General features: G+C 41.6%; 1 protein-coding gene across 2 annotated transcripts; it reads right to left on the reverse strand.

The window, feature by feature from the left end:
- Window positions 1-127: 127 nt before the first annotated feature.
- Window positions 128-15,772, reverse strand: flvcr2a (FLVCR choline and putative heme transporter 2a). Of its 2 annotated transcripts, XM_070841950.1 has the most exons (11): window positions 15,185-15,772; window positions 12,079-12,220; window positions 9,971-10,111; window positions 8,745-8,812; window positions 8,324-8,427; window positions 5,883-5,993; window positions 4,754-4,859; window positions 4,559-4,670; window positions 3,774-3,838; window positions 2,585-2,704; window positions 1,906-1,988 (listed from the first exon to the last, which is right to left on the reverse strand). In XM_070841950.1, the coding sequence occupies exons 1-10, from the start codon at window positions 15,770-15,772 to the stop codon at window positions 2,630-2,632; spliced, it is 1,512 nt and encodes a 503-aa protein (XP_070698051.1). In that variant the 3' UTR covers window positions 1,906-1,988; window positions 2,585-2,629. The 2 variants fall into 2 exon arrangements, with proteins under 2 accessions (XP_070698052.1, XP_070698051.1); XM_070841951.1 differs by lacking the exon at window positions 2,585-2,704 and having other exon boundaries at window positions 128-1,988.
- Between the last annotated feature and the right edge of the window lie 6,974 nt (window positions 15,773-22,746).

Below are 22,746 nucleotides of genomic sequence, written 5' to 3' on the forward strand. Positions count from 1 at the left end.
GATATGAAACAAGTCAGTGCTGAATGATATTCACTTGTGTCTGTATGCATTAAGTTTAAAAAAAAAACATTTAAAATGATGTGATGTCCCTGAACGAAAAGATTACAGAAAGAATACAGCGTAGATGTTCTTCAGAACGTCGATTGTTTTATTTCTACTACCACTTCCTATACTTTTAAGTCATGGTTTACAAAAGAACTCAGACGACTAACAGTATAAAACTACCCTCACCACAAACACGTGCCAGCAATTATTCTTGATGTTTGTTCAATGCTGTGAAAAGTTTGTACAACCTTTAAATTAATGTCCTATAAAACCTTCCAAAAATGAAATTTGATTTTTTTTATGTTTCCTTCTAAAGTAATAAGAAAATGATTAGCTACTAAAGAAAAATAAGTTAAGAAGTCTCATTTCCGAGGGTGTAATTGCATTTTTTTGCATTATTTTTGATACAAGTTTAATATTCTGTGCTGCTCAGATGTCATATTTGGTTTAAAATGAGAGGTTCTTGACATTATTTTCTGCTAATTCTGGCTTTTTGGTTCAGTGGACTTGCAGAAAATGTGAGCGCGCTGTGCTCTGTGAGGCTTTTTAAGCTACAAAGACAAATAACTTCTCGTGTTCTCCTTATCGTAACCAAAGATATATACAGTGGCACTTTTTTCTTGAGGTTATCTAGATGGTGAGCAAAAAAAAGCTTCACTGAATCCTCCATTTGTGTTTACTTGATTAATTCTCCTATTTATGTTTATAAGACACTACATTTTGCATCCAGTCTAGATGCAAAACTCAACATTAATTAATCAATTAAAAGAATACAAAGGAAAAACTCTTAGGTTGTATAAAATTTTTCACAGCAATGTAAATGATTCTAACAATGCCACTGAAAGAAAAACTAGCACCTTCAAAATCATTATGAAATAGGAAAATCACCGGACAACTAGCCACAACATATTTACACAAGTAAAACATGTTAATGACAAACTGTACAAACACTGGTCCACAGCATGAACTACATTTCTCAGTAACAAATTTTAAGTTCCGATACATAAAAATGTTTTCTTGTGCAAAATGACAACCGCAGCAGATCGATTTGTCTCGTCCTTCCATGTTGATCCAGTTATTTATCACCGAATGTGTTGCAGAGATCACTTACAGTAAAACAAGGACAACACTGACCTTCCTAAATAAAGTGTACTCAGATGCACAGCATCAATCATATTTAAAATCAGCAGTACTCAGAGGTGACGTGAAAGCCTTGTCGAGCAGCTTCTGACCAGAGAGCAGGTCATGGTCCTTAGTCTGCATTCAACACGCTTACAATAATACACTCATCCAACACCTTCAGCAATGTAAAGACTGGGTTCAGTCACACACATTAATGGTCAAATGTTAGGAGGCGCTCACAAAGTTAAATATTGCTTATTAGATGCATAGAACACTATGTTAACACTAATCAGACAAGGACGGTAAAAGGTCAGGAAACAGTTCATTTAAATACCGCAGTGATGCTGGAGTCACTTATGTGGCACAGCATTCACTGACGAGTCATGTAAAATCCGACATTGGATGAAATTAATGTTTTCGTCAAGGGGTGTAAAAGCCATCGAGGTTCTAAGTGTGTTCCCCTTGTTTTGACTGACGTGTGCTTGTTTGGGTCGAGCTAAGGTGCACTTGGGATATTAGTGTGCATCAATGGTGACTGTCAGAGACCACAGCGCGGCCCCCGTACAGTACGCCACGGTGTGCAGAGCGCCATGAAGCCTCACAGAGGGCTGCTCAGTATGATTCAGCCTCCGTGCGCTCAGTCTTCACAGCAGCTTTTCCCTCCATGGCCATATGTGCATGTTTATGCTTGTTGACGTGTCAGTATTTGTCTGTGCACAGCGCTATCGTGGACAGAGCGTGCACGTCTGTCCTCCTTATAACTTTCTCTCCTTCGGGACTTCAGGCCGAGACACGGCTCTCTCCGGATCAGCTGTTGTTTTCTGTAAAGGACGAGGACAGGAAGTGCTCACAGTCACAATGGGTGAAAATGAAAATGAAAAAAAAAAAAACACAAATTGCCAACTCATCCTGTACATTAATTAGTATTAAACATCTAAAACTGCTCATGGCATCAAATCAATAGAATCAATAACTTGCTATGCAGTCCCCTCAGTTAGTACTGTCAGTTCATCATCAATGTCAAATAATCACTTTAAACTGTGCTATGAAGAGCAGATTTGGTTTAAGCAAAAAAAAATCCACATCCAGTGACAAAACAGCAGCTAGAAATCTAGACATCCCTTAAATATTAATTTTATTTTCACAGAGGCGACTTAAGACGTCTCAGGATAAATCGTTTGCAGCTCAGAAGGAATTAGAACAAATACAATTCATGTCAATATTTACAAAATATGAGTCATGCTTTTGTAACCTCCTACTTTATAAATTGAAACAGAATTTGTAACAGTGGCAACAGATACAGCGATATTTTTTACATTAAGTAGATAAGATAAGATAAGATAAGTGTGTGTGTGTGTGTGTGTGTGAGGTACAGTATCACTGGTGCTGAGGCCTCTGAGGGTGTGTGTGCCCCTACCTTAGCAGGTGTGTGTTTTGGTTTTAGTGAGGTTGTGGGTTTATGTCAAGACTGCCGTTGCCAGAGGCCGCTGCACGATGTGGCCCCGTAGTCCTGCACCGATGACACCGAGCCTGTAGGCTGGAACGATAGCTTGGGTGTCACACCTCTGAGGGGCCCAGAGGGGCCACCTCGTCCTCCACTGTCTCCTCCACACCACCACCACCAGTCTGCCCCCCTGCACACTCAGCTAATACTGCCTGCTGCCTGCGCTCTAGAGCCCAGTAGCCACACTGACACAGCCTTTAGTGGGAAGGTAAATCATGCTAAATATGATGCCACTTTAGTATTTGTTTGTAATATATTTTACATTTATTCACCTATTAGTGCTATTTTTCAACTGTTTCGTTATTTATCTCACTGCTGACTCGTTCATAAAACAAGAAAAAGTGGTGGCGGTCTATTCAATGCATTTCAGCTGTGTTAGCGTGCAGGATTACCGGAGTTTCCATTTTTGCTGTATTTGTATTGTTAGAATTAGAATAATGTGAACAAAGAAAGGATGTAGAGAGACAGCAAGACGTGCCGAGCTGATCTTAAACAAGTCAACAAGTGGGCGGCAGAAGACACACGATGCAACGTAAGACTTAGATTAAAATGGCAGAAAGTCAAAGGTGGTTCTGAGCAGCTGGAGGTTTTATTTTCAGTATTTGATGTATTGTATTTGATCTAGATGAACTAAATCAATTGAACCTTTATATTTATTGATAATGGATTGTGGTGTGTAAAAGTGATTGTTACAGATTACCGATCAGTTTGACAGCTGTCAACTGCACCCATATGAAAGCGTAACAAAGCAAAAGACGTCTTTGCAAGAGTTGAAATAAAATGAGGTTTTTCTGAGAGCAAAGGCTGGTAAACATGCTGTTAGAGTGAGTTGGGGAGCTGTCAGACAAAGCAGAATTATGCTTTCTGTAAACAGCATTTGAGAGCAGAGGAAGTTTTTTCAGTGAGTTCAGAGGGAAAGCTTCCACCAGTGCAGCATTGGCAACCACTGCATCGCACCGTGGCACTGCATGCAGCAGAGTGCCACGGTGTGAGGACAACGCATTCGGCTCAGAGTCAGAGCGGCATCTGACACACCCCTTCTCCGCAGGGATGTGACGATCCCACCTCTGACTTCACGTAGCAGACACGCAGATGTACTTACGCTCACTGCCTGCACCTCAGCCTGCTCGTTGGCCTTCTGTCGACGGAGGTCAGACTTGATGAATCCTGTGAGGAGGACGGAGCAGGAGGACAAGTTTAGCTCGTGTACTCTGGTGGACTTGAGGTTTAAAATCAGAGCAGGGCACTGTGGAATCAGAAGAGACTCGCTGCTGTTACTCAGTGTTTTTTAGGGTGAAATAGCAACACGGATATAACACACGGAAGGCTATTCAAAGCCGGTGCTTGGACAGTACTAACAATGCTGTGTCTCAGTGTGCCTCCACAGTCATGTCACAATATCAGGACCTATCAAGTTCCCCCCTTTTCCATGCAAAATGGTAACGGGGGTTTCATGTCACAACCCGATGTTTGCAGGCTTTCAGAGAATATCAGAGAAATCAGATGTGTTTTAATGTACTACCAATAATACACGGCATTAGGTAACCAGTAAAAATGTTAATGTCCTTAAAATGTTTTTAACAAAAAGAGCATAATTTAGGGGAATTAATAAGCGGGCTTTTGATATGAGCATTAAGATGAAGTCTTCTTTTTCAGTGAATTATGCCTTCATTCAGCCACTAGGAGGCGACCTTACCCTGTGACAGATATGACTGTAACTTGAGAACCGCAAACACAAACAGCCTCTGCATTACCTTGGAAACACTCAGCGTGATAAAGTTCCCTTGAATATCACGTGCATCCATGTCCGCGGTTGGCTGACAGTTCAATGTTCACCGTTGTTGTTAAAGGTGTTTCGTGTTATTACAGAGGAGGTTAATATCTCACCTGTCATCACTGTTCCTATTAGCAGAAAGATACACAGAAAGACGTTTCCAGCTAAAGTGCCCCATTTGTCAATAATCTTCCCCTGGGAGATGGTGAAGATGATTCCGAAGATCTGAAATGAGATTTAAAAAATGGTTTGTGTCCTGTCTTTCATGTCTGAGTCTTTAAAGGCCATCGGCGGCAAACGTTACTGACCTGAGCTGAACAGTTGAGCAGCCCAGATGAGGTCCCCTCTGATTCGGGATAGGTGAGCTCTACTGCAAACTCAAAGCCCAGAGGCAGGTATCCTGTCATGAAGAAGCTGCAGACAGACAGACGGACGGACAGACAGACAGACAGACATGGTCAAATAAAGCCAACATATCCAGTGTGATCTGCAGTAGTTTTCATCCCACCTAAGGACTAGAAAAACAAGTCCACGTATTTAAAAGTAGGCCACGTGTAAATTGCTGTATAATACATCCTGTCTGGGTTTGATTCCTGAAACCCAGACAAAGGAATTGCTATGGAAACCAGCTATGGGCATAATCAGCTTACCATAAATAGCAATAATTATAAGGACAAAGCACGTGGACTGGGGAACTGGAGGAGCGTTCAGTTTGCTTTGACAAAGCAGCACTAATGCGACATGAGAGACATGCAAAGAAACATGAACTCCATAAAGCCTCAACACAAAGTTTTGAGGCCTTGTACAGAAAACCTGAGGTAACCTGACGTCAAATGAGACAGACATGGTTCATCGTAACCTCGGGGTCTGAAGACGCCGTCATCAGACAGGCCAGACAACATTCGGATTAGCTACCATCTTTAATGTCAGTCTCACTGAACCAACAAAATGAAGTCTGTTGAAGAGTGTTAAGTGTGGCGTCTGCTTTAGATTCAGGTTCATGACAGGGTCCTGAGGGTGGAATGTAACTAAGTACTGTACTTAAGTACAAATTTGAGGTCCTTGTACTTAATTTGGGTATTTTCTTCTCATCCCACTTTGTACTTCTACTCTTCTACTTTATTTCAGTAAAGTATTTTACCTCACTACCATAATCTGACAGCTTTAGTTACTAGTTACTTTACAAATTAGGATTTATGCGCACAACAACAACACCAGATATGTTCAGCTACAACTCAAAGTACTGCTGAAATGGTTTGTTGAAATCATTTTTAAGCATTTCATGATTCAGATTTATCAAACGTGAAGGTATGCTGCTTTTCCTTTTAACATTGAAAATGTTAATCATGTTGGTTGGATGAAACGAGTATTGTCAAGGTGTCACTTCAGTGCAATCACATGTTGGCTAGTAACCTGGCAATGTTACCTGTCACCTACCCTAAAACTCCAGCTGTGACAAACACCACCCACAGGTAGCCCAGGTTAAGGGTGAAGGCATAGACGAGCATCCCGATCAGAGAGAGCAGATACACGACCAAGGTGGTTTGTCTGAAGGAAACAGGAGAGAAATATTAATGATGCAGTTTGAAAAGCACAAAGACAATACGATCCACATGCTTGTAAACACAGCACGCCAAAGATTAACGTGACTCTAAAAGACTCTAGAAATCATCTTAGAAATTCATTTCAATCTGGTTCAACTTCAACAATCTAAATCTTGTGACAAAGGTCTGTATTGGCATTTACATGTGAACATTTGCAAAAGCCATTTGGTTACTTAAGGGGGAAAGATTTCATTCACTTAATATTATTCTATCTATATTATAAATTGTGGAAGTTTTACCATTTAAAATATCTTTATATGGTGAGGAAGCAGTCATGGGCTACATGAGGTTATGTGCATAGATGGTGGTCTTTATTTAATTCATTTATTAATCTATTCTTTATTTCTAAAAAACAATCAAACCTACATTATAAAGAAACATCTTTAGATACAGCCGATCCATTACACGAAAGCTTGTATCATCTGTCAGGGAACAGCCATGCTTGATTTATATGATTAAATGATTTAGGATTTACTCAAGTGCAAGAAATTCATCACAAGAAGCCAAACTAATCTGTACTGCAGGGTTAAACTGGGAGCTAAGGGACCATCCAACGAACCAGTAGCTCTTCTCCTCCATATTTGACATGCATCATTTCATTTTCATGGATTAGATGTATTTTATTCATATTATGACACAATCAACCAGGACTAATATCATAAATATCCTCAGTTTCTACCAATACAAGAGGTGAAGAAATGTGTTTATTTTTATTAACAATCTTAGTTTTGTTTCTGGTTTTTATATTTTGTGTCAGACGAGGCATCTTTTTATGGATGGATGTCTCATTTGAAAATTGTTCCTCGGCATAAACAGTATTCCTGAGTCACTGAGGACCACCTGTCATGACCCAGGCCATCTGCACAAACAGGCTTACTCTGGCGAAGCTGTCTCCCGCACAACCACGCGTAAAATACGGCCTCAAAACATTTTTGTTAATATAGCACTGTCCTTTGACTCTCTCCCACATGGGACAATAGGAGTGGGAGGGTCAGCAACATAAATCTGGACTTACTGCTTTGACAGTGCAGCATCCTAATGGCATGTAAGGAATCTGAGGACCAAGGATTTTTCACATCGTGTCCGAACACAGTCATAATAGTTGGAATACCAGATCAGTGAAGGCAGTGCACCAAACATCTAACTGCTGAAAATAAATGGTTACCAAGTATTAATGTGCTTGATCAAGACAAAAACAAATGCAAGATTCATGAGATACCAATTTTTGAGTTATTAATTATTTATGTGATTGATGTACTGTACTGAGAGGTGACCTGGGAGGACCAGCAGAGTAAAGCCTGTCAGTTCAGATAAGCAGAGAGGAACATCAGATATAAAACTCAGCTCCACTGGATTCTCATTCGTGCCCACTTTGAACAAAAGCTTTAATTCACTGGGACATCTCCCTGTGAATGGATGATTTAAAAGACATCCCTGCAAGGAGCCCATGTTTTAAAGCACAGCTAAAAGTGCAGCAAACAAGAGTGACTGTTGACCCTTAAGACTGAAAATTACATTGGTGCACTTCCTCTCAGAGGTTACAGCGAGTTCCTGGTATCACAGATTCACTGGAAGCACATGAAGCTAAAATATCACAAGTTTTTATACATGCTATGCAGCGTGGCTCTATGTCCGTCTGAGAGTGAAAAATCTCACCAACTATTGGATGGATTGCTATGAAAGTTTGTACAGATATTCAAGGTCCCCTGGGGATGAATCCTACTGACTTTGGCGAAACCCTGACTTTTCCTCTAGCGCCACCATGAGGTTGACATTTGTAGTTTTGAGCTATTGGATGGATTCGCTCCATCAGCCTCAGCTGTACTTTGCTAATTAGTGCTAATTAGCACGTTAGCACGCTAACACACTGAACTAAGATGGAGAAGATGCTGAACATTACACCTGCTGAACATCAGCCTGTTAGCATCTTCATTGTGAGCATGTTAGCATGCTGGCATTAGCATTTCGCTTAAAGCAACACCTCACACAGCAGCCACCACGGCCGCAGACATGTTGTTTGAAAAAAGCAAGTGTTTTAAGTTCCCTTGCGCAGTGATTGAAGAGCGAATGACAACTTTAAGTCATCAATTGAACAATGGACTTTGTACACTTACAAGTTATTCTGATGACAAGAAATTAAAACAACTAATCTTAAATCTTTTTAATGTGCACGAGGACGATGAAGGACTCCATTTGTCATTGTTTTTGTGTTTTTGCCCATCAAAGTGCAAAAGATCAGCAGTAAAACTTGTGTGTTTTTTAGAAATATCTTACTTGTATGTTTTGGTCTTGTCCAGCCAAATGCCGCATATGAGAGACCCCACCATGCCAGCAATAACAATAGTCAGACCAATTCTCCCAGCATTCACCTCTTCACCCTGAAGGGGAAAAAAAACAATGAAATTTCTGGTTTTACAGACTGCACGAGACATCTGGGACATTTTGAACCCTGCAGTTATCTAGTCCTGGAAGCTCTGGGCCATAACAATCAGATTCCCAGACCCCTGCTATCTGTGTCAGGGTCATCTGCTCGGCAACTTGGCAGTGTCAAGGAAAAACTGCACAAAAGGAAAGAATTGTAGAGGAGGTAAAGACGGAAGAATGAGACTGAGAAAGTTCAACACAAGCTAACCTGCTTTGGAAATAAAGCATATAAGGCAGTAGTATGTTTTAGAGCGGACACACATGAACTTACAGGGTAGTGTTCAATGATCATCCGATTCAACAGCGTGGAAACGGCGTAGAAGCAGCCGACGTTCAGCCCTGCAGACAACAAACATGAGGTTATCTATCAACAAATCTAACAAAATAAACAAAATTCAAACATTAAGTCTACGGTGGCCTTCAGATTTCGCCAATACGTAACTTAAGGCATTTAGTTTATACCAGAGCAGATGTCAATCAGTAATCAATCAATCAGTCAGTCATCTTTCAAACTCTCTAGACACAAAAGGACCATAAACTCCCATTCTTACAACATGCTAAGGACACAAATTTGCAGAAATTTTAAGATTCTTCACTCATTAACGTTCATTCAATCATCTTCAATCATTAACATTGTCGTCATTAAATAGTGACCTTTGAGCAAAAAAAAGGTGACTGTTAGGTTAGTGTTAGGAAAGGTTAAAAGATCAATGCAACACATAGGCAGTGAACTGGAAGTCCGTGTGACGACACCTCCTCATATCAGCTACACCAGCTGATAACGACGGTGAGCTTCCACTAACACAGCTTCATCTGCAGGCATCTATTTTAAGGCTTTTACATCTTGACTACCTTTCGCCTCAATGTTGCGACGACATCCGAGCCTGGATAAGCGATAAGAGCAAGACGTTGGAGTGTGGAATGAGCTGCATGTCACAATGATGTAATCCAGGTGCCATTATGACACAGAGGCACGTGAAGATACAGATTTGACTCTGACGTCCTCTGCTATTGATGCATAAGCTTATGTGACCTTACTATGAAAATACAGCATGTTAAAATCAATTACAACTAACTAAAAGTTTGAAGATTGACAGAGAATTAACAAACTATAATTCTGATATTTCATTTATCACTGTAAACCATTATTGAGGAAAAAATTACAAATATTCTTAACTTTAGCTTCTCAAATGTGAGGTTTTTCTGAAGTATTTCTCTGTTTTATCACCTCTGGGCTTTGGATTGTTGGTCAGATAAAACAATGAATTTATGTCATCTTGGGCTCTTTTTTTCTCTTTCTTGTCATTATATAGATCACTAATGATTAATCTATATTAATCACATCTATATAAATCTATATTAATCATTAGTGGCAGCCCTGGATAAATTAGTGAGGATTTAAAAAGCCAAGTTTTTAAGGTGTTAATTCATAAATTTAAGATCCACCAGCCTGTTCGTGGAAGTTCAAACAGATTAAGACTACTGGAAGTGACCCACCATAGCTGACCACCAGGAGCATGAAGGGCTTGTTGCGCAGCAGCCTCAAGATTGAAGCCGTGTACGAGTACTCGTCGGGGGGGATGCTCCTGGCCTGAGCCTGGGCCTGGGTGGGGGGGATTTCTGGCTTCTCCTGAAACACTGGAAAACAAACACATTTCAGGAGGTTACTTGTGTGTGTGTTTGGGATATAAAATGTGCATAAGAAAATCAGTCCTTTCATTAAGCTTGTGTGTGTGAGTGTATCGTCTGTTTTCCGATCAGCCAATACTGACGCTGACGGGGGCAGAAGCCCAGCAGGATGCTGGATGTCTGACGGTAGGAGGAGTGGAAGCAAAGTAGATAGAAGTACGTAATATGTGTGTGCACACAACATTTAAGCCAGGGTTGGACGTGTCTCTGAAGATAAGATAATTCATCATAGGTGATGACCTCGCCGTGCTCAGCTACTTTTCCGGCCATCATCTGTGTGACACACCTGTTATCAGAGAGCCAACAGGATGAGTCAGTTAAAGAAAGACAAATCATTATCAGTGTTTTGATTTGAAATACTTTTATTGGCTCTGATGCTTGTCTGTATAAACCTATAGTGTGTAATCTCAGACAGATACACTGGATAGCATGGCCACTAAATCCATTAATACCACATATTACATACTCATTCATGCTGCTTGTCTCTTTTATATCTGATCTGACATAACTAATGTTTTTACTGCAGCTCTTACACGCAATCGCATTATCACACTGTAAACTGGCCCTGACTGGACGAAGAACACAAGCTTTGCACGCACACCACAAGCTTAGTAACAAAATGCAAGTGTACAAAATTAACGTTTTTCTTTATTACTGCCTCTGTCCTTTAATCTTCGTCTCTTGGGTTATCACATGACTACAGTTGCTTAACTAGGTCGCATGATGACAACTGAGCAAACTATATAAGTGCTGCCGAAGACCATGTGATGCAATTCAAAGCCACTTAAATGGCTAATCTCAGTACTGTACTCACATATAAGTGGAGACATAATGTTGACAATCAATTTATCATAACTTACTTTTCTAGTAGTTTCCTCAGTGCCTGGTGGCAAACAACACAATAACAATATAACAATCCATTAATATGAACATGAAACTATGTTTTGTACAATAGCCATGTATGGTTGTGTTTGAATAAAAATGTCCTATTAATGTTTTTATTGTCTTGTTTCTTGGTCATGTTTTAGGTTTTGATTTGTGTAGTGTTTATAGTTTCTGGAGCTGTATTGAAAGGTCTGGGACAGATTTGTTAAACATAACAATATGAACCCAATAAAGTAAAAATATTCTTATTCAGCAATACTTGCTGTATCAATATGACAGTGCTTATACTAATACTGTTACTGGCTTGATTAACTAGAGTGATTGAAAACACGTGTGGGGGAGAGCAGAGCCCTTGAATACAGATGGTCTCATTTCTGATTGCCAACCAAGGATCTGTGTCTCCAAGAAGAAAAAATGCAACCTGTGGTGAAGCTTCACCGCGTTTCTCTGACTGTCAGTGAGTTTTAGTCCTTTGTGGAGGTGGAAGGAGAATTTGACAGAGCTGAGGGTAGAGGATGATTTCATAAAACACTTCCATGACTCCCTCAGTTCCTGCCTGTATTTCACATCGTGTCCGAACACATCTCATCAAAAGGAGGACAATTACAGCAATTACTGCAGCTGCTCATCTAGTGCACTGTTGAGTTCTCGGTGGAGAGCACATCCCGCACCACGTCCAGCGGCGCTGCCCGAGGAGCCCAACAAGCAGATAAGAAGCTCTACTGCATAAAAATGAATGAAATCATATGCCAAACAGTGAACCCTGATGTGGCAAAAATCCGTCTACAGAATCATTTGTGCTCTCATCTAAAAATATTGCATCCCAGTGGCAATTCCTTTTGTCACAGTCCCTACCATTGGAAAGCACAAGCTGTCAAGATGACTCTTTGCTTTATATAATTTCAGACCATGACTGTGGGAGTTACATGACACTGAAAGGGACGTGCAGTGGGCGACTAAAGAGCCCGGACCGCTCTTACCCACTCTGTGAGCCTGTGGATGTGAATAGTCATCTCCCCATGAAGACTTACCGATGACCACGAGGATAAAGATGAAGGTGGCCACTCCCGCGCTGATGTAGAACATGACCCTGATATGGTACGCCAGCTCATTCATGTCGTCCACATTAGGCACAAGGATGGGCGGGATCAGGAACCCAATGGCAATACCCATCTGCGGGTGAGAGGCACAAAATTAAAAAAGGCTCGGTGCCTCTGGCTGACGACTACGTGCGCGCACACACACACACTCACAAACACACAGCCACAGTCAGGGGGAAACATCATTATAAAAGTTGGAAAAGGTCGAAATAAGGAATTAGAAAAGAAAAAAAGTTACAGAAAAGGGTTTTTTTTTACTCTGCCTTGTAAAATATTAATGTTCTCGTCTTACTGGTATTTGACTGCTTGACATTTGTGTGAGTGATGGTTACCCGCTATGTAAACACATGAGTAATACATTCTTATTTACAGTATATACATTCGAAACATATCAAAGATGGGGTGGTAAAGGAATAGTCTGACATTTTGGGAAATCCTTTGATTACCTTTCTTGCTGAGTCAGATGAGAAAATACCACTCTCGCATTAGTACGGTAAATATGAAGCCACAATCAAGAGACGATTAGCTTAGCTTAGCATAAAGACTGTAACACATTGAGACAGTCTCAATGTAACAAAATACCAGCACCTCTGTAGCCATGTGATGGACACATATGAGAGTGGTATCGATCACCTCATCTATCTTTCCACCTTCAAGCGAATTTCCCACAATGTAAAGCTATTGCTTTAAGAAGAACAGGTGATGCAAGATGTCATATTTTGGGGGTCGTGTGCTTGACATGAAGATACAACGTCTGTCTGGCTTTTCGGATCCTAACGATCCCCACCGACCCCTACCCACACCACCCCTCACCACCCTTTGGCAACAGTTCTAGTGGATGGGGGGCAAATGGGGAGGGGTGGTGGGGAGCTTTCCAATTTTGAATGCCACATGAGTAGTGCCCACTTCCTCAGCGTCCTACGGCCTCAAGAACATTCCCGAGGGGACACCAGCCGAGGTCCCTCCACTCTAGGGGAAAGGTGAGAGAAGGAAAAGGGCAAAAAGTGACAAGACGTGTTCCTTAAGGAGGAACAAACCTGTGATGAGTGTCTGAGGTGTGCAGGCACAGATATACATCAGACCCCCTTCAGTCCTCTGTGAATGTTACAGCCACCATGATCTATAGATCTGCACCTGTTACCCTCTACAGACTCATAGTGATCCTACATATCTAAAATGAGCTACTTGAACAATCATTAACTTACCTTGTGGTCATTTTGCTTGAGAAAGCTCACAGGAGCCTATAAAAAAAAAACCCTACAACACAGCAACTAGAGAGTCATCTCTTTTTAATCACTCTCACATACCCAAAGCAAAGACAAGACATTGCATCCTCTATTTTTTCTCCATTTTGGATATGCAGAGCAACTCTTGATAACATGTCAAAAATGCAAAACAAGCTTCTCCTCAGTTGGTGCAAATCAAGGACGGCCTCACTGACGAAGTTACTTCTGGCACACAAACTGTTGATCTGTTTGATCTTCAAAGCATCACAGGCCTTTATGGAAATCATACCTACTTTTTTTTTTGTTAACGTGAACTATTTCTAAACGTCCGAGGGGATATGTAAACTACTTCAGGCTGAAAGCTTGGAAGCATCAGGTTTGTGGAGAGGAGCCAAAGGAGGAAAAAAAAAAAAAAAGTCGTGGTGAGCAAGTAAACATCAACAACAATGTGTCCTTTCATCTTCAGCAGCGGGGAGCGGGACTTAAGCGCAAAACAAGAACATGCGTGACAATGACCGGTATGCAGTGTTTGGTCTAACGCAGGTGAGGGAGGACAAACTTCAATTGAAGGAAAAGCAGTTTAGCTTCAGAGGACGAAGAGCATCAGAGGGGTCAGACATCTTTTGATGGTATATGTTTATGTGCAGTGTCAAAGATCGTGGTGCGATCACAGGGCATTCATACATGGCCTTATACCCGTTATACAGTGACTGTTTTTATTGGCTTGTACAGAAAGAATGATTTGGAGCCAACGTGAGTTACAAAGCCAATTCCTCCCTTTGAAAACGACTCACGATTGCATTAAAATGTTTAAAACCGCTTAAATGTAACCTAATCTCACTGTGTACGTAATTTACCCCAAAGCCTGGGAGCCTGTTCAGAAGCAGGTTCAGGAGGTGGAAGTCACCCACCATCCCCTGCAATACTCCCCGGCTAGGAAGAACAAACTCACTCAAAGGAATCACTTTGAACAATTAGGTGATACCGGAATCTGCCCCCTTTTTTTAGTGAGATAGAGCTACACTGGCTCATATCTGCTTCCTCTACCTCCTTCCAGATTGGGACAGTCTTTATCAGGCACCTGTGTACATTGTGAGTGTGTGAGAATGTGCAGACAGACTTTTTTCTAATGTATGAGCTTGATTTGGCTGAAACAGACAGTTAGATCACTGCTGTCACATTTTTCTGTTTCTGTTCAAATTTTGCTTGTTTGCATCAAATTGCTATTGTCATATGTATTTTAAAAATGGTAACACTGGACTCTTTGTACATTTGGGGATTTAGGAAATAACCTAAAAGTAGTCTGTGAGCTTTAAAGAAATCCACTTATTCCTCAACCTCTCATACAGGACTTGCCATGATGTAGGCATGTGATTAATCCTGAGGTAATTTAAACAGAAGTGAAACTAACAATGTGTATCGGGTGCTTGGTTCTGCAAATGAATCGCTTCTCTAGAATCGCTTTTGCTGTTGGAGGCGGAAGTGGCCGCGGACAGAGAGAGTGATTCACTTCGTTAAACCTGCTGACTCAAAGAGAAGGTTGGAAAAAGAATTCACAGAGCAGACAGACACATTCAATATGGCAGACGCTGACATGACATAACATGTACCTGCCTGTTCTTTAACACACTGCTATTCAGATGCACAGTAAAGAGTGTCGAAGGTGACAGAGCTCTCTTTCACTCTTTCTTGACAAGCACACACGTACAGTTCTCTTCACGCCAATATGAGAAGCTCATAACACCACACACACACACACACACACACACAGATAAAGACCATTTGAGCACAACAGGTAAACAGAGACACACCTGGTTTCCCAGAACGCCAATGGCACAGGCGGTGGACACCTCCTGCTGCCCAAACCACAGGGACGCGAGTCTGGATGGGATGCCCAGGATATAAACAGTGGCCACTGAACACACAAACTGGCCAAAGAAGGTCATTGCAAACATGGTGGGGTCCGCCGTGCTCGTCTTGATCCAGGCCCCGATGCAGTTGAAGGCTGAGCCCACCACCACCACGTCCCGGAGGCCCCGGTTGTCGAGGAGCCACATGACGGGCAGGATGAGGGGGATGTAGGTGAGGAAATAGATCATGGAGAGCCAGTCGATGGCCAGGGTGTCGATGTTGTAGAAGCGCATGAAGATGTTGCTGATGATGCCGTACTGGAGCCACATGAAGGCGTTGCTCATGGAGTAAGCGCTGAAGATGAACAGCATGACCCATCGCCGCTTGTACAACTTAGTCTCCATCAGTGGGAAGAGCTGTGCGGTGTCCAGGTCATTGGTGTCGCTGCTGTCTCCAAGAGGCAGGTGGTAGTTGTATTCTCCAAAGCTGGTTCTCTCTTTTCTTGTCGGACACCAATCACCGTCTCCGGCCTTACCAACGCTGTCCATCCACTCGTGTGGGAAATCATCCGAAGAACTCATGTTCCCTCCACAGAGACACTTCCCCTTTCCTTCAGGCTCCTGTAGCACTCAACAGCTGGAGGGAAGAGCAAACATTTCTCCTTGTGTTTGCGCTCTCTTTAACACCGTGGCAGTTCACCTGACGCGCCCCTCCCACCCAGCAGGTATTTCCTACATGCTGATCATAAACAAGCACGCCCGCTGTTCCTAAAGTGGAGATTACTGCTTATTATTTCTTCTGATTAAGCAGGGGTGGATCTGGGGTGCAGTTTAAAAATAATGAGCGACGTTGGGAAGCTCTGATCCCAGCCAACCGTTACATACCTGACTGACTCTGGAGTTTGACACCTCTTTAACCATGTGATGGATTTTGTTTGTGAGTTTTACTTTTCATTTCAAGCTCCTCCTTCCAGCTTTTGTCATAGCATCACCTTGCAGTATGATAGCAGGCGCTTAGTGTGAATTAAAGGCAGGAGGGTCTAAGATTTTACTGCTAAAGTAGTTAGGCATGTGACACACACACACACACACATATATAGATGTGTACAGAAGAGCTAAAGTCCATGATGTGTTACACAAAAACTGCAACTTCATCAGAAAACAGATTAACTGTTAAGACGAATGGACGAACACTACAAGACTGTTTTTGCTACGTGAAGCGTGAAACTACTGCCTCAGGTGTTTGTGGTTGACAAACATACAATACAAAGCAGGAGTGCACAGGGACAGTACTTACGACCTTGTGCAAATAAACGAAAATATAGACCTAAATCTGCAGCACAGCACACTTATCATCTCCTCTCATTAACATATGAGAATAAATCTTTCAACACTGTCACACTGTAGGAATACCTGTTGTATTACCGCACTACAAAACAATCTCACACTTGCGGGTACTCGTGCGGTTGCAGTGGGGTGGAAGTACGCCTCCTTGCACAAACACAAGACCACGGTGTCCCACTGTTTGCAGACCAGTTATTAAAGTAGAGTGTTTGTGGTTCATAAATTGGATTTGCTAATGGCCGATCACTTTATATCACATCATCTGTCTTCAGCGCAGCCCAATTGGCAGACCTGAAGTTGGTTACAAACACTTGCCGAGTGAGAATCTGCATGAGTGCGTGGACAAGAACTGGTTGGCTCATCATAGGGTTCAATTAATTCCCTGCATGTAATGCTGTTTTCAACAACACACGGCGACACATGAAGCGGTGACATAAGACCTGAGTCACTATGAGGAGGTGAAATGATTAGATGGGGTCAGTCGGTGCAGAGAGGTCACTGGTGCTGGGGAATATAATGATTTTGCCTCTTCAGATTCAGATAAAGTTTCCCTGAGTTTAGACTCACGTATGCTCATATTAATGCATTCAGGTTTCAGGTTGAAAATAGACGGTGCGGTGCTAAATTTTGAGTTTATAGTAATCAATCGCGGTGGAAACAGTCGTCTTCTTTTCTCTGAGTATTATTATTATTATTATTACCGTGGTATGATTTGGGACTTGGAGTTAGAGCTGCAACAATTGACTGATAAACTGATTACTCAATTGACAAAAAAAATTATCTGCAACAAATTTGATAAATTGATGAATAATTTCTGACAATTTTTCAAGCAAATATGCCAAAAATGACTGGTTTCCAGCCGCTTAAATGTGAATATTTCTGGTTTTCTTGAACTTCTACGATATTTTTAATAGGGAACGCTGCAATAAAAATGCAACCATTTCTGTTCTGCTCTAATTTATCCAGTTTGAAACACAAAAATAATATTAGTAATAAAAATGGGTAAACGGGTCTTAGAGTTTTCTTTTTAAAACAAAACATCTCAGGGCACCATTTTGGCTCTTTTTCATCATCCATCATAATAAAGACTTTTACTGATCATATTGAGGGCTGTATGTTTATGAGCCAATGAGCTGTGGCCCCAGTGTTCCCTGCTGTTGTTGTTGTTGTTGTTGTTGTTGTTGTTGTTGTTGTTGTATTTATCAGATTGATCAGACTGGAAATTTCCAGTGGCAGCACTCTGGTGCCTCCAGCCTCAGTCTGCATGGAGCAAATCCATGAATGGAAGGAGTGAAGGGAGGAAAAGGAGAAACCACAACTTCTCTCAACACATTTAAACTGCGGCCCCAAATGCACCCACGCGTCCACTACCCTCACTCGTGTAGGAGGAAATACCCTGCCACGTGAATAAGAAACCAAATCACGGTCATATGAAACCAATTCACGGCACAACAATCTGCGTGTAGTTAACTAGTGGAGGGAAAAGCAGCTGCTTGGCCGAGATTCACCGTATTTCCTTAAAAAGCAGCGCAATCAAACGCCTGACCAGCTCAGATAAAACTATCGTAACACAATGTCAGGCTGCTGCTCCTCCACTTCTGAAACCCTGTCGGTATTTGAGCTTTAAGCTGCCTGGCGATCATATTACTCTTCCTGAAAGTGACGAGACGTGAACACGACAGGAGCTACAAACACACACACACACACCAACTGTTGTTCCCAGATTTACGCTCAAAAAACAAACAAAAAACAGTAAATGGAAAAAAAAAAAAAGACGGTCAGTTTTCCATACCTGCTGCACGGCACCATTGATACACACACACACACATATATATGTATATATGTGTGTATTTACCGGACCACTTTGACTTAATGCTCCGGACCAGCAGAAGATGGCGGAATTGTGCGCGTCTCCTCCTCCCGTCTGGTTGCCACCCTCCACATAAATACCTTTACCAGTGAGGAGCTGTCGTCCCAAATGGCACATAATAGAATTTAGGCTAATGAAAAATGATCATAACACACGTGTGTACTAGTGTGTGAAGCTTCATTTCAGTGGGCGTCACAAGACACAACACATAGGTTGGATAGTTGTCTGAAGGTGTCTTTTTTTTCCTTATTATTATGTTTATTTCACATCTACACTAAGTTCTGCACATTTTGGAGAAGTCAAAGAGAGTCAGCGGTGAAAAGAACTACTGTAGCTAATCATAGATTTTTAAGGTTGTTTCAATTCCATCCTTCTTCTTATGTCCTCACTTCGTGCCACTCCACTGCATTACACCAACTGATAGTTAGAGGTACCTATACATACTTTTCACTTTAAAATGTTTATAAGGAACATATAATGAGCTTATAAAATGCAGAACTTTGTTGAAGATGAAACTAGTGATTCATAAACTCTTGGTTCGTGAGAGAAAACCGTTGCCCATTTTAGCCCGTTTTCAGATATCACTGAGTTGTTAGCAGATTTCCCCTCCAAGTTTCTCTTTTTGTTTCATTTCAGTAAAGTTTTTTTGGCCCAAGGAGGAAAAAAGGATCCAGTATTTTACAAATATCAGCTAAGATGAAAGACAACATGATAAAAGAAGAGACATTTTTTTCTTCTTTTGTATCCCAATAAGTATCTGGCCCTTAGATTTATCCTGTGACTCTTCTGGAGGGGGTCGATCCCTCGTTTGGGAGCCACCGGACTAAACTACCTAACCTGAAACAGCAGCTCCACACCTGTTACAGCATCAGTGCTAAAGTCCAACAATGTAACATGTAATAAATGTCAAATCAGTCACAGGGGCTGCAGAACATCTTACTTTTGATACTTCTGTCCTTCTAATGGGTTGTTTTGACATTTTTTGTGTGGCTGCTTTAAAGTAAAGTATCTGAGTACTTCTTCCACCACTGAAGTGTGTTTGCTTGTAGGCCGAACACAAAGACAGTACAATGCTTCAGCAGATCCATGTGAAATGTGCCAACATGTAAGAAAACTCAGTGAACCCTGATAAGCTTTTTGAACACAAGCAAACGCAGAGAATGTGCAAATAAGCACAAACACGCACACACACACACACATAAGCACACACACACATCGCCTCAGGCCGAACAGGCAATAAAAAGTAAAAGAATCTGTTCATGCTGCATTCGTGCAAACAGAGGATTCTGAGCAGGACCCTTGATGCTCGAACATCCGCTGTGCTCAATCTCACCTGTCAAAATAAATATGGTGTGTGGTGCACTGGCATTTATGTTGGAGCTGAATATCAGGGCTGAATAAGGATTGGTGGCAGTAACCAGGATATAAAACCATGTATGGGGTAGCCCATCACTCACACTTCACATTATTGTCAGAGCGTTTTCCGACACTACTTTTTTGAAGGAATCCCTTCGGTAACAGAGCAAATTAAGGAACTCCACAAACATCTTTTCATTCGGGTGAGAAGCACAAATGCAAAGCAAGCAAGACCCACACAGACCCCTGAAAGCTGTGCATGTCACTGGCTTTTGAAAGACTATTTGATTTGATTACATATTTTATTTGAGAATTTGCAGTAATAATGCACTAGTATATGAACAAAGGCAGGTACTATCTATTCCTGTAAAAGGCTTTTGCATTGAAAAATCTAGTGTTAACACCTTTGTGTATTAGCTGATGCTATACTCATTTTTGTACTTAATCACATTCATGATCTGGGTGTAATTCTTGTGCCATAGAAGTACTGGTTAGTTTCTGTGTCTCTGGATATGGATGGAGGGATGAGGGGTCAGCGGGGGCCCAACAACAAATCATTCCCCCCAAAACAACCCCCCAGTGGCTCAGTCCCCCCATGGGTTTAGGTCTACTTCAGGTCTACTTTAAAGTCTAAATTATATAAAGTTTCAGAGGCTTTTCTGGGAACAATCAAACCAAACAGAGCATGGAGGTCTATAACAGTGACTCCCCTGATGGAATAAGAGATCAACCCACCTGATTCCCAAAAACTCCAATGGAGCAGGCGGTGGAAACCTCATCCGCGCCGAACCAGACCGATGCCAGGCGGGAGGGCATCCCGAGGATGAAGACCTGGGCGGAGGAGCTCATAAACTGTCCGAGCATGGTCACCCCGAACAGGTCGGGCCTGACGCTGGCCACCTTGATCCACGTACCGGCGCAGTTGAGCGCGTTGGCCAGCAGCGCGGTGACCCGCAGCCCTTTCTTATCCAGGAGCCAGGTGACCGGGAAGATGAAGGGGATGTAGGTGAGCATGTAGATCATGGACAGCCAGTCTACAGCGAAAGCCTCCACGCTGTAGAACTTCATCATGATATTGCTGATGATCCCGTACTGGATCCATTGGTACGCGTTGCTGAGGGAGTAGGAGCTGAACAGGAACACGATCAACCAGCGCTTCTTGTACAAACGCGTGCTGAGCGCAGAGCCGCCGTCACCGTTTGGGATGCTGCTGCATTCAATTTGCTCAGCGGTACCTGGACCCTCCGCTGGACCATTATCCTTCCCATCCTGTGCGCTCCTGTCCTGCGAGCTCTGCGCATCATCGCCCATTCTTCTGCTTCACTTTAACAAAAAAAACAAAACAAAAACGAGCGCACTTGGATGACAGAGTAGTCTATTCCTCACAGCGCAGCAATCTCATTAAAATGTCTTTAAAAGCAGACAGAAAAATGAAGCATCACTTTACGCACAGGTGACGCTCCAGAAACTACCCACTCGGCAGAAATATTGCCCTCTCCAAAGCACTGAGATAAGTTCAGACCTCCTTCCCGCTGTCCAGAAGTTCATTTAATACACGAGCTGGCTGAGAAATCCCCCTTTATAACAGATAGTAGGTGCGAGCTGGCCCGACTTGTACTCCACCCAGCTGCTGAGATAAGAAGTGACAGTGACTGTTCAGTGGGACACACCTACAAAACTGGTGGATCACAAAGGTCTGCAACACACACACACTTAAAATTATATACAATATGTAGTACAACAGGTTGTCCTCATTGTTGCCTGTAACAGCGTGCTACAACACTTCTCTATTCAATAATAATATAATTCTATTATATTCTAATGTATCATAAGGTTGGTATCACCTCTATAGAAGTGGTTTGTTTAGTTTCTCTTGCCTCAGTTATGTTAATCTGCAAGTTAAATTCCACCTGGTAAGAACAATAAGCGCCTTTGTGCTTATTAGTGCATGCAAGAACTTATGTTCTTATATTTTTTTTTCCATATTAGATTAAACATGGATTAAATGTCAAATGAGCATAAACATGTAATAACATTAGACTTCTGGACCCCATTTTTATAAAAAAAAAAAGTGTAATCCTAATCAAAAAATTGATTAGGATTACACATGAAGTGAGGAGAATGAGGTTGAAGATGAAGCATATTATTTTACTCCATGAGCCCATTCTGACAGCTTCTCCACAGTTATAATTCATGAGGCCTTCCCTCTGCAGGTTCCCTTGTAATCTCCAAAACCTGACATGTAAAAATGAGCCAAACCTTGTGGGGAAAGTGGGATACTAGAGAGTTAAGTCTTCGTATGCTGTAATATATAATAGTGGAGACATTTTAAATAGTTTTAAATCCCTGCTTAGAAATATAACAAATGTAAGAGTAAAGGGCAGGTCATGTTGTGCTGCTACTGACCACCAGATGGCGCCGTTTGACCCATAAGAACCCGGACCCTGTTCTCCTTAAAGTAAAATTATGGGGGATAGAAAACAGACTAAAAAAAAACCACAAGGAACTCATTTCTGAACTTATCTTTGAGATACTTCATCTACTGTCCAAGATGTGAAATGTTAAATGTATGTCACAGCATTTCTTTTCAAAGTTGTCTCACGTCAACTTTTTTTATAAAATAAGGTCAGGGCAGGTTAAATGTAATCTAGGACAGTATTAGAATTGTTAAATTGTTTGAAACTCACCTTTTAATAACAAAAACAAGCTATTTAAAATAGCCTAGTTGTGTCACAGGTTTTAATCAGGCAGACCATCATTTTCAAAATGGTGTCCTGGGAACACACACTGACACTGAGTCATATATATATATATATATATATATATATATATATATATATATATATATATATATGTATAGACTGCACCATGATGTCTGCTGTCACTATTACTACTACAATCAAGGATAGAGCTGTATATTGACATTTCCAGAATGTTTAAATGGTCTGTGACA

This window comes from Pempheris klunzingeri, chromosome 13 (assembly GCF_042242105.1).
Source record: "Pempheris klunzingeri isolate RE-2024b chromosome 13, fPemKlu1.hap1, whole genome shotgun sequence".
Taxonomy (NCBI): Eukaryota; Metazoa; Chordata; class Actinopteri; order Acropomatiformes; family Pempheridae; genus Pempheris; species Pempheris klunzingeri.